Here is a 13,022-nt window from a genome sequence, read left to right on the forward strand (position 1 = left end):
CCCGCAAAACACCAGTGTCAACATCTACAGTGAAGAGGCGGCTGCGGGATTCTGGGCTTCAGGGCAGAGTGGCAAAGAAAAAGCCATATCTGAGACTGACCAATAAAAGAAAAAGATTAAGATGGGCAAAAGAACACAGACATTGGACAGAGGAAGACTGGAAAAAAGTGTTGTGGACGGATGAATCCAAGTTTGAGGTGTTTGGATCACAAAGAAGAACGTTTGTGAGACGCAGAACAAATGAAAAGATGCTGGAAGAATGCCTGACGCCATCTGTTAAGCATGGTGGAGGTAATGTGATGGTCTGGGGTTGCTTTGGTGCTGGTAAGGTGGGAGATTTGTACAGGGTAAAAGGGATTCTGAATAAGGAAGGCTATCACTCCATTTTGCAACGCCATGCCATACCCAGTGGACAGCGCTTGATTGGAGCCAATTTCATCCTACAACAGGACAATGACCCTAAACACACCTCCAAATTGTGCAAGAACTATTTAGAGCAGAAGCAGGCAGCTGGTATTCTATCGGTAATGGAGTGGCCAGCGCAGTCACCAGATCTGAACCCCATTGAGCTGTTGTGGGAGCAGCTTGACCGTATGGTACGCAAGAAGTGCCCATCCAACCAATCCAACTTGTGGGAGCTGCTTCTGGAAGCGTGGGGTGCAATTTCTCCAGATTACCTCAACAAATTAACAGCTAGAATGCCAAAGGTCTGCAATGCTGTAATTGCTGCAAATGGAGGATTCTTTGACGAAAGCAAAGTTTGATGTAAAAAAAATCTTATTTCAAATACAAATCATTATTTCTAACCTTGTCAATGTCTTGACTCTATTTTCTATTCATTTCACAACATATGGTGGTGAATAAGTGTGACTTTTCATGGAAAACACAAAATTGTTTGGGTGATCCCAAACTTTTGAACGGTAGTGTATATATATAATGATTTATTATGATGATATATATTTATTATGATTAAAACCAATGTGATTATAGTTTGACTGTTTTGTTAAAAAATAAATGAGAACCATTCAAGGAAAACTGTGATTCAGGCTATGTTTTCTTCTTCATTCAGAGCTGCTCAAATAGCTCACCTAAATTCCATTGCATTTTACTAACCTTAATGTACTTGAAATGTGCAATGTACAGCTGTACTGCGCAGTAACATATAAGTGTCGGACCCGGACTTCTAGACACTGAATATCAAATGACTTGGATCTTGGGAAAAAAAAAAATCTTTTGTCAACACTGAGCTGATAATGTGGCCCGCCACACAGCTGGACTCACAGAGGACATTTTCCTCTCTTTTGTTTTGTTTTAGGACGTGAGATGAAAAACACCCCATTTCTCTACCTCTCAGGATACTTCCTATCAGGTACCCCATGCATGTCATTTGACAACTTTCTGTGCAAAATCCTATAAATTCAGTGTAAAATCACAAACAATGAATCAGCGTTATACAGCTCTGTGGAGGCAAATGATGAAAATATTCGAGGGCAATGGGCGCCAAGCTATCATTGGCCAGTCTGTGTTCGAGGGGCAGGCTTTAGTGATAGATCACTTCTAATTTCTGATACCATTGGGCTGTCAGATTTCTTCTTCTCCTGTCTCATAGCTGTTCTTTATTCCGAGTGCCAGGGGAATACGAGTTCTTCTCCCTCCATCTCTTTGCGGATGATGGCTGAGAAACTGGCCTCTTGTTCTGGGGTGAAATGGTTTTTCCAGTCCCCAGCAATGCCTGTCACACAAACACATGCATACATATACACACATTTATGCACACACACACAATGTTATCAGAAAAGAGAAACATTCACATATTATTGGTGTGATAGCATAGACCAGTGGTTCTCAACCTTTTTGGGCTCCTGGACCCCCTGCGTATTTTTGATCTACCCTGAGGACCCCTCCACCTGATCTTGGGGGAGGGGGGTTGCAATTTGTAGAAACAGTAGAAACTGCATTTTAAACTTGCATTATAGCATTTATTCACTCTTTGGGGCAAAAATAAGAGCTTTCAGTTGTAACTTAGATATAGTTAACAAAACAGAATTCTTATGCAGTAACTTTCAGATATATGTAACAAAACAGAATATGTATTCAGTAACTTTCAGATATATGTAACAACAGAATTTTATGCAGTAACTTTTAACAATGCAAACGGGAGCGAGATCTCTTATTAAAATACAATAAATTACACTTGTGAAACAGATGTAATTAGAGAAAAAAGTCCTGTTACCCTTTATAGTTTAGGTAGATAAAGGTCTCAGTCACATTTGAGTAAAATAATCCTATTTCTATAAATGTCATAGGATCTTTTTTTTAAAGATATTTTATTTTCACGGACCCCTTGCAATTACACCACGGACCACTAGGGGTCCGCGGACCCCCGGTTGAGAAACACTGGCATAGACCATATAAAAAAGATGGACATAGTGTCTGTGACATCACCTATTGGTCTGTGATGGGGCATTTTGAAGCCTAAAGTTTAGTTTTATGCTCACTGCCATGTTGTCAGTTGCTGGAGTCAGAAATACCAAATCTGGGCAATGGGGTGGCCCATGTGTAGAGCTGGGTGAAACCTCAGTGACAGAGGGGTTGACAGACCTGTCAATCAATCAAGGCAGACACGCCTCAACATGTCACTTTTTTAATCCTTGTATTATACATTGCAGTTCCCTGGAACTGCAATTTAAAATAGCCATCAGCGGTCAATTCCCTGCTCCTGCTTCCTCGGTCATTCAACCTCTGACCACTGGTCCTGAGACTTCCATGATGTCTGAGGTCTGAAACTGGTCTCCAAACTTCTCTTCTCTCAACATCCCATAGTGTGTTCCTCTAATCCCATTCCCTTGACCCCTTTTAATCCATCACCCCCACCATCAGCTCCTATCTAACACCCACACTTTCAACTCATCTAACATCTTTCCATCCAATTTTAATCTATCTCAGTTCAACTTTCTGCTAAATATTTTTTTAAAAAAATAGCTACTATAGGATCACTTGTCTTGAACCTTCTCTGGTCCAAAACTATTGACAAGTCTTCCAAGCTAAAACTCGTGAACAAGCAGCGTGGAATCGTGTCTCCTCCTTTCCCTCCAAGAGCAATCTACTCGTTCAGCAAAAGCTGCCTTCATATCATCAGTTATCATCCTTTTTGACCTAGCTACTGCAATTGACACAATGAGTCAAGACTCTAGTGTAGGTCAAGGCTTTTCTTTCACATGGCCCAAAAATGGTGGAATGAACTTAATTCTTTCATCAGGGATACAGACTCACTTATTTCACTGAGGAAGAGCCTTTTTATTTTGGCCTATGTAAATCCTATGATGGTCTCCAAGCATGACTTTGATACTGATATATGGCACTGTCCAGCTAATTTGCAATCTCACCCATCCATCATCCAAGCCACTTATCCAATTTAGGGTCGTGGGATGCTGGAGCCTATCCCAGCAGTCATTGGGCAGCAGGCGGGGAGACACCCTGGACAGGCCCCCAGTCCATCACAGGGCTGACCTAGGGACAATTTGGTATGGTCGATTCACCTGACCGACATGTCTTTGGACTTTGTTAAGAAACCAGAGTACCTGGATGAAACCAACGCAGACACGGTGAGAACATGCAAACTGCACACAGAGGACGACCTGGGATGACCCGCAAGGTTGGACAATCCCAGGGTTCGAACCCAGGACCTTCTTGCTGTGAGGCGAGCGTGCTAACCACTGCGCCACCGTGCTGCCTTAATTTGTAATTCCCTATTACTTTATTACAATATTGGCCATCTTCATGTTGCATACTTACATGAATTGAACTTGACATGACTCTTCTTGCTATGATATGATTACAGGGCAGTGCTGTTAGATCCATGCAGGTCGACATACAAATATATCTGCTAGTTGCTGGCTCTCTTGTAAGTCGCTTTGGATAAATGCATCTGCTAAATAACAAATTCTAAATGTGATGTACAAACACAAGAAAGGTTTCTTTGTAGTATGTATTTGTACACCACATTAAACAAAGACAAACACAAGCAGGCATTAGCACAGGGACTATGTTTAAATGCAGCTTGATAAAATGCTTGACCCCACTCCAAATATAACAACCTCTCATCAACGTGTATGTCACACCAGAATAACCTCATCAGCCATAATCAGGTTGGAAATTCGATCCAATTCAAGAGGCTTGGCCGTTAGGTTTATTGCTTAGGACATCATCTTAATAGAAGACATAAAGCCCAACCAGGAATGAGAACGGGAAGGTTTGTGCCATTCATTTGTACCAACTTTCAAACTACCAATCAGTGTAAAAGACGGAGGAGACATTAATAAATAGAACTAAAAAAAGAGTATACTTCAGTGAAATGATTAAATTTTACAGATTTGTAAAAAAGCACACATAGAAACTTCTGAAATTAGAATTATTAACCACGCTTAAAACTGAGACCACTTTAATCAGGGTGGAACAAATAATTAATGTGATGTCATCAGGTTTCTATAGGCACTGACAGACACAAAGTCAGTTGGAAGACAGGATGGACAGCAAACACTCAAAATCTGACACGGATGGAAAAATATCCCATCCAATTATGCTCACTGGCCATGTCTCAAAGCAACACCAACATAATATGTATTAGGTGCTGGTAAACATCTCTGCAACAAGGCCACGGATAAGGAGGCAATGCACACATAGATAAAACACAAAATGAAAGAAAAAAACAACACAACATGGAAACAAATTAAAAAGTGGAGATACTTTATCCAAGGATGTCATCTGTTTTCTTTTAATTTTGTTAATTTTTATTGTTTCTGTTACACACAAAATTGCCTTCTGCCTTCAGCCATGGAAGTCAGCAGGCCCTGATTCTTCCCAGTGCCTCCTGAATGAATTAATGACTATGGAGTTTTGTCTGTCGGCAAATAAAATTCCATCAACTAAGCATTACCGCATCAAATATCAAACTTTTTTTTAATGTAAGCATGTTGGAATGAGAAAGATAAATCTCTAAATTTAGACAAAAGGGTGTTTCACTTCTGAGGGGTTTTTAAACTACTTACTGCAGATGTTGGCAGGCACATCTTGTGTTTCCCCCCCGACTCTGCTGAATGCTCCACAGGGCCTTACCTTTCCTAAGAAATGGTGACTTGCTGCTGTCCATAAATTCCCCAGGAACCAGGGAGTAGTTGGACATACGATTGGTCTTCATTTTGTCAAAACAGCAGTGGTCTGCTATCTTTTGAATGACTTCTTCACTGAGGTTTCTGCCCAGAAAATCGGAATAACGTCTTACAGCTCCAGGCAAGTCCTAGAAGGGCATTTCATTTGTATGGTTTACGAAACAGCCTCTGAGATTACAAAGATTGCCTTTAAGCACACTTTGCCTGCCATGTCCCTGATCAAAATGGGTGTTTTTTGACTTAACTTTCTTTCTAGCACAAGTAACTCTGCACGTATAAGCACTAACTTGGCCAAGGTGATTAACGCTCCATTGAGCTATATGTTAGTGCCACCCAGGTAGTTGGCCTGTTTTAGCTTACCCTCATCATGTATTTGACAGGGTAGAAAATTCACTGGTGGGGGCAGAAGATCTGAATTGACCTACTGCTTCAAATTGCCAATACAAAAACATAAAAACAAGGAGACAACATACGTATATATTTTCTCTCACCACCCCCTCCTTCTGCCTCCCTTTCTCTCTACCACATATATCATTTCCCACTTCCCTGATATCTCTTACACACACCTTACACATGCCTACCTCCAAATGATGCCAGGCCGGAGTAAAACATATTTGAATAAATGGAATGCATTTATATTGCACTTTACAAGTAATGCCTCACATCTTTTACAGCGATAGCGGTGTCAACCATGCAAGATAAACCCCAGCTCATCAGGAGCAGTTAGAGGTTAGGTGTCTTGCTCAGGGATACCCAAACATTTCTGAATGGAGGGACCAAGGATCAGATCGGTAACTCTCCAGTTACCAGATGACCTGCTCTACCTCCAATTCTTTTGCACAAGTTGCTTTAACTGATACATTTATGGAGCCAGATACCTGTCAATAGAATATGAATGCCAATTCAGAACATCTGATTTTTTTGGTGGTGTATTTCAATAATTTTAATATTTAGACTATGACTTTTTAGTTTTGAATTTAGAGGTGACTCAGGTAATTCGGGGAAAAAAATCTGATTTTGAAAATTCAAATCTCCAAATAAATATCTCTCAAATTCAAATTGCAGAAATTCATATTGTAGGTGAACCAGGTCAAAGGTGACTCATCCAAGCTTCCCGGGAAAAGCATTTGGAACAGTTGAACTCACTGATGATACATTTTCATGAAGTGATGGTGATGTGCCTCACCACATTCAGTCTGCCATAATTTCTATAAACAGATTCTATGGTTCCGGTGCCACGAAACTCTTCCAAGTGGAAGAGTGTAGGTCAGTTTGCTACTGCACCACTACATTTGGACAGTGATCGTAGCAATGATCGAATAGCTCATCTGGATCTTCATAGTGAATCAGTGATGAGTCGCCCCCACTAAACGCACAAGTTATTTATTCATGAATGAATGTGCAACAAAATGTATCACAAATGAAACAACAAAGAAATGCACATAGCAAAAATGTGGCGAAAACAATTTGGTAATGAATAATTAAGGCCTCAGCTACTGAAGCCAGTGAATGAGAATGTCAATTCTCTACCCAATGCCCCTTACAGCACCCAAGCAGAGGTCTATGCCAGTACAAAGTGTTCCGGGCTCTGACTGATTAACTGACTGATTTTTGATGGCTTTTACCTGAATCATTTCCTCATATGTAGTATATAGTATTCTGTCTCCCAGCTCTGTGTGTCTCCAGCTCTTCACATGGTCTGTCCATTTTCCAAACAGCACTGTGGACAACACAGGTAGAGGAGTGAAGTTTAACTGCAAGCGAGGCGCTGTTTCTTCCTGAGTTTAAGAAAAATAACTGAGACAAGCTGAAAATTAGGCTCTAAGTTTTATCCAGCAGTCCTCTCTCAAACTATTTCAAATACTTTGCTGCTCACAATACTAACTGCTGTTTTACATATAAAACAGCCTTTTCTCCTGAAGAAAACAAAATAAGATGCATGGATATAGAAACTATCAACCTGTTTTTGTATACAAACTCAGGCAGTGCATATACACAGCCCTCTGACTAAACCCCTCATCTGTAAGCATCCACTGGCCTTGTCCCTTAAGGAATTTGTCAGAGAACTCCTGAAATGTCCCGGGGTCATCAAGGAAACAGGCCATCTGATGAAAGTAGTAGGATGAGACCATGACATCCTTTGGGTTCCTTGTTACATAGATGACCTTAAGTACAGGTGGAAAAAAATTCATTTTCATTTTTATTGTTCTGGTAATGTGACACTGCAATAACACCAGAGACAGATGTACAAACAATTCCTTGAATGTTGAAGCACATTTAGGGAGGGCTGCAGACTACCACCTGCCTCCTCCAGTACATGTGGAGTCTCCAGCCGCTTCTTTTCACCTGACAGTGAGGAGTTTCGCCACGGGGACGTAGCACGTTGGAGGATCACACTATTACTCCCCCCCCCCCCCGAACAGGCGCCCTGACTGACCAGAGGAGGCACTAGTACAGCGACCAGGACACATGCCCACATCTGGCTTCCCACCAGCAGACACGGCCAATTGTGTCTGTAGGGACGCCCAACCAAGCCGTAGGTAACACGAGGATTCGAACCGGCGATCTCCATGTTGGTAGGCAATGGAATAAACCGCCACACCAGGATGCTATACAAATTAATTTTGACTTGACTTTCAAGTTTAACTATATTTGACTGCATTAATTTGCATTTGAGGAAATTGGGTCATAAACCATGCAACAGCATCATGACAAGAAAACCTAAGTGAGATGAATAAATAAAGGAGACTATTAACATGATATAAATTAATTTACATCGTATGCAAAGTAGCAGTAAAAGTAGAGAACATTTATCAAAATGTGAGTTTACAGGCTACACAACCTTTTCAGAAAAGTTGCCAAGTATGATAAAGCAGAAAAGCTCTTAAGAACTAAGCCATCCCTTACAAGCTTTGCATGTGCAAATGCCATATCTTCTTTTTACATTCGAGGATGAACATCAGCCAAGCAGCAGACTGACAGCTTTCTATTATTGATCTTTGTTGGCCTCCAAATTAAAACTGCAATCGACAGGCATCTGAGTCGAGTGGCGATCTATTCCGTTGCCAACCAACACAGGGATCGCCGGTTCGAATCCCCATGTTACCTCTGGCTTGATTGGGCATCCCTACAGACACAATCGGCCTTCTCTACAGGTGGGAAAACGGATGTGGATATGTGTCCTGGTTGCTGCACTAGCGCCTCCTCTGGGGCGCCTGTTCAGGGGGGAGGGGGAACTGGGGGGGGGGGTAGCGTGATCCTCCCACACGCTATGTCCCCCTGGCAAAACTCCTCACTGTCAGGTGAAAAGAAGTGGTTGGCAACTCCACATGTATCGGAGGAGGCATGTGATAATCTGCAGCCCTCCCCGGATCGGCAGAGGGGGTGGAGCAGCAACCGAGACGGCTCGGAAGAGTGGGGTAATTGGTACAATTGGGCAGAAAGGGGGGGGGGCTGCAATAGACTGCAGCTCACTGTCCGAATATTGAGCCTTTTAAAAAAGACCAATAACAGCTTGCTGATATGTTTCAAAAATACAAACTTACATTGGCCAATCATTGTACTGATAGCACTGAGTATTTCAGGAAAGTTTTGGAGATTCTGCATGAGCAGATTAACTATGTTTTGACAGGGTGTTCACACAAATATGTCCAACTACCTTTGCTTTGGAATTTTGTAAGGAAGTGGGCATGAGGTGGTAGGGGAGGTGTGTGACAAATCCTCGTGGAGATGCAAAGCGGTCCACAAACTTTGCCACTCTGGTTTCTTCCAGCCAGGGAACCCTGTCCCAGTTAGGAATGCTTTGTACAGGCGTCAGATCCCCCCCATTCAGCAGCAATGGGAGGATCTCCTGCATCCAGGTGGTACCTGCAGAAATGAACAGAACAGACAAGAAGTGGGAAGAGAACCAAATAAGGCCGAATAAGAACAAATGAGTTAAATTAAAACACGATGGGGGGCTTTTTAACAGTAAGTCTCAGTGAAACAAACTGCATAACACAAGAAAGCTTTGATCTTCCTATCCATTTGCTTGTGTGCGACCAGTAAAATGGCGCGAACATGCTGCCAAGCAAAGGAAATTATGTGTTTTAAGTAATACAAAGGAGAGTTGCAAACAAACACTTGGGCACAATTTTGCAGACATGGAAAAAGCAGGATAAGCGGTTTGGATAATGGGTGGATGGATGGATGGAAAAAGCTAAAGTAAAATCCAGCTCTGCTGTTTAATCTACCATGTCAAAGATAAGATGTGAAGAAAGTAAAAAGAGAGTATGACCGGTAGCACACCAAAACAAGAATTTTTGTGGTGAGTCCACATTTGATCATCGTTGTAAATTACAAGGATGAGTTGGAAATAAAAACTCATCTAGAGCTGGCCCATTTTCCTCTGAACATGCAATGTCTGCTGAACTTGTTTACTTTATGTCTACATAAGGATACTTTACATTAGATTCTCCTATTTATCTTGAAGCGATGCGATGCACAGGATCCAGTTCCAATCACCTAAAGTAACACCAATTAACAGAACTAAGAAAATCCATCTTGTACTTGTACTTGTATTGTATACAGTAACTGCACATTGTATATATGTATTTATCGGGATATACCTTTTGTATCTACTACTACTACTTTTGAGTCTAATGAGTCTCCACAGCAATACACTGCTGTGGCATGTGAGACTAAAAAACTGTTCCATATAAGAAGGGATGAATCAAATCCATACCATGAGCAGATTGGTTTTGTGCTTGAGAATAAAAAGGTGGATGTGATGCCTGTAAATCCTGAACAATGAAGCTTATCTTTCTTTGTAAACACCTGTGTTGATGTGACCGCTTTGGCCGTATCGATGTGATTCGGCATTTTTACAAGTGGGTTTTTTAGAAATAGGTAACTATGGAAGATATCCTATCATAAAACCTGTTCCCTCGACTTATATGTCACAGCTGCTCTCTGTATAAAATGTAGGTTGATGGTCACACTACTACTACTACTACTACTTTTGGCTGCTCCCGTTAGGGGTCGCCACAGCGGATCATCCGTTTCCATCTCATCCTGTCCTCTGCATCTTCCTCTGTCACAGCAGCCACCTGCATGTCCTCCCTCACCACATCCATAAACCTCCTCTTTGGCCTTCCTCTTTTCCTCTTGCCCAGCAGCCCCACATTCAGCAAAAAGAAACAAACTAGTTGTCTTCTTTTCTTTGGTAGTGTGACTTCACTCTCAGCATTGTCACAACTATCCTCTTTGGGGAGGGTCTCAGTCTCAATTAATATATAACTGTAGGTCTTAGTAGTAATCTCTTGGTTTGTGCTGCCGACAACAATTTTCCTACACTTTCTGAATGCATCGCACCATTCTGATCTTTTTGTATCGCTGAGCAGGAGTGCCCATCCTGTGCGCCTCTCTCTTTTTCAGGAGAATTTTTCTTCCTCTACGGACTGATGACCATGAATCATCTCTCTCTCTCTCTGTGTCTTTCAACCACCTGATGACATCGGAGCTTGTTTGTGATGTGTCCTGTTTTCCCCTGGTCACAGTCTCACCACCCTCCTGGAGATGTATGCTGTCGTTTGCACTGTTCTCATTTAAAATTGCTTTTATACTATTTTTTTTCCCTATGACAACTTCATAAATCACTTTCATCACTTCTCTCCTCTTCTTTCTCTCTCTGTGTGAATGTTGTGTCTTAAGTCTACCTCACCTCTTGTGTGTATGTTAAATCTATTCTCGCTGCACGGCCCCATTGAGCAGAGCTGGTTTTGTGGCGTGGGGGTCCTACCTTTTAACTGCATCTGTGGGTTTCCTGTCTTCGTCTTGTAATGGAAACAGTTTCACTAACTATACCTTGCCCACTCTTTACAAGTTTACTACCCAACACATTTAGATTTGCTAAATTTCATGCATTAACTATGTATTCTACATTATCTTGCTCTGTGCAATCTATGATGTTATCTTATAATTCAGTTATTTTTGTGTATTTTGTGCATTTCACTCCTATTGCATGTCTGTCCATCCTGGAAGAGGGACCTCACCTCTGTTACTCTTCTGGAGGTTTTTCCCATATTTCATTTTTTCCTGATAAGGCTTTTCTTGTGGAGTTTTTCCTCATTCGGGTTTAGGGTCCAAGGATAGAGGGTGTTGTATGTTGCATACTGTTTTATATTGTACTGATTCTAAAGCCCTTCGGGACTACACTGTGAAATTTGTGCTACACAAATTAACTTGACTTGATTTGATCTTCCATTATTTTGTGTGGACACTCATCACGCCATGCTAATTTAATGGAAAAATACAAGCTTATACAGGTTCTGCTGTAACCTTTGTACTGAGACAAACAGAGCCCCATGTTTCTAGTTAGACGTCACAAACTACTCACATGTTTTTGCATACGACTTATGTTTTGCCTACAACTGACCCTTCCGCTGCTGTCAGCGCGTCCTTGGCTCTGAGACAGTGGCTGCTTTCTCCACGTTCAACTTAGTCTAGAAGTGCTCTTCCCCACAACAAAAATGGTGAAAGCAGCCACTGTCTCAGCACCAAAGATGCACCGACAGTATCGGGAGGGTCAGTTGTAGGCAAAACATAAGTCGTATGCAAAAACATGCGAGTAGTATGTGACGTCTAACTAGAAACAAGTGGCTGTTTGTCTCAGTACAAAGGTTACAACAAAACCTGTATAAGCTTGTATTTTTCCGTTACCTTAATTACACCTGAATGGAGTAAGGCTTAGATGCTTTGTGGGTCCAGCTAGACATTGCAGCCAATTCAAAAAGAGAGGAACAGGAGCAATACCGATGAAACTCTGGGAGCACTTTACACTGAGAGTCCAGGAGACGACGTTCCGCAGTCTCTGGGCCAACATAATTTTTCAACAAGAAGGTTGTCTTTTGCTTTCAAGCTCCCCAACACATCTAGCTAAAAGGATAGGGGCTGTAGTGTGCCTATGAAACTCTCAAGGTCCTTCAGAAGGATAACACTTGCCCATTGTGAGGGAATTGGATCACCAAGCTGAACAACTTTACCCATCCAATGTACTGCATCTATGCTATAGACTCAGTCAGGCTTCATCCATCCATCAGTTATCTAAGCCGCTTATCCTCAGTAGGGTCACAGGATGCTGGAGCCTATCCCAGCAGACATTGGGTGGCAGGCACGACTTTCATTTTCAATTAACAAAATACCTTGGAATGAATCAAGAGTCAAAAATAAATCTACACTGCTGACTGAACTTCTAAATGTGTTACATTAATGTGGTCCTGCTACATTACACAACGACTTCAGAGTGATGATGCAATTACAAAAATACCAAAACAATTCACAAGTGAAAAAACAAATTAAATACCTGTTGCTATTTTAATTGTTTTGAAGTCACTTTGTCTCCATGTACTTTAGATTGTACCTGATTTGGGGTAGGTCACCACAAATACATCTGTGTCTTCTACGGGGAATGCCCTGGCATATTTCAGGCTTTCCGTTGTGTGAGTCACAGTGGAAATAAGAAGCCCGTGGTACAGCAGGTAGCGGTCTGAGGACATGGTTGTGGCTTGGCCTCGGGGATTCAAGTTTCAGGGGAGGTCCAGAAAACTAAAGCCGGTTCTCCACACCTTGCTCTCCTCCTCAGTCAGCTGATTTGGATACTGCTGCACTTGGCTGATGATATTCCAAATCTGTGAATGTTTCCCAGTGAGTTACTGAACAAAATTTAGTTTGGACGCGTCAAGTCAAAATTGAAACAAGTCAAAATGCCGCAAAGTGTACCGAATGAGTCTTCCAGGAAATTGTCAAGGCATTCTCAAATGGGGCAAGTGCAACAGCAAACATGTTCTTAGTCAAACAGCAAAAATGTGATGACAA

At 41.8% G+C, this 13,022-nt stretch overlaps 1 protein-coding gene across 1 annotated transcript; it reads right to left on the reverse strand.

Annotated features, from left to right (window-relative positions):
* Positions 1–1,616: 1,616 nt before the first annotated feature.
* sult2st3 (sulfotransferase family 2, cytosolic sulfotransferase 3) lies at positions 1,617–12,703 on the reverse strand. Its single transcript, XM_056286738.1, has 6 exons — positions 12,568–12,703; positions 8,827–9,035; positions 7,207–7,333; positions 6,794–6,888; positions 5,116–5,296; positions 1,617–1,732 (listed from the first exon to the last, which is right to left on the reverse strand). The coding sequence occupies exons 1-6, from the start codon at positions 12,701–12,703 to the stop codon at positions 1,617–1,619; spliced, it is 864 nt and encodes a 287-aa protein (XP_056142713.1).
* Positions 12,704–13,022: the final 319 nt, after the last annotated feature.

The sequence above is a fragment of the Lampris incognitus genome, chromosome 9 (assembly GCF_029633865.1).
Source record: "Lampris incognitus isolate fLamInc1 chromosome 9, fLamInc1.hap2, whole genome shotgun sequence".
Taxonomy (NCBI): domain Eukaryota; kingdom Metazoa; phylum Chordata; class Actinopteri; order Lampriformes; family Lampridae; genus Lampris; species Lampris incognitus.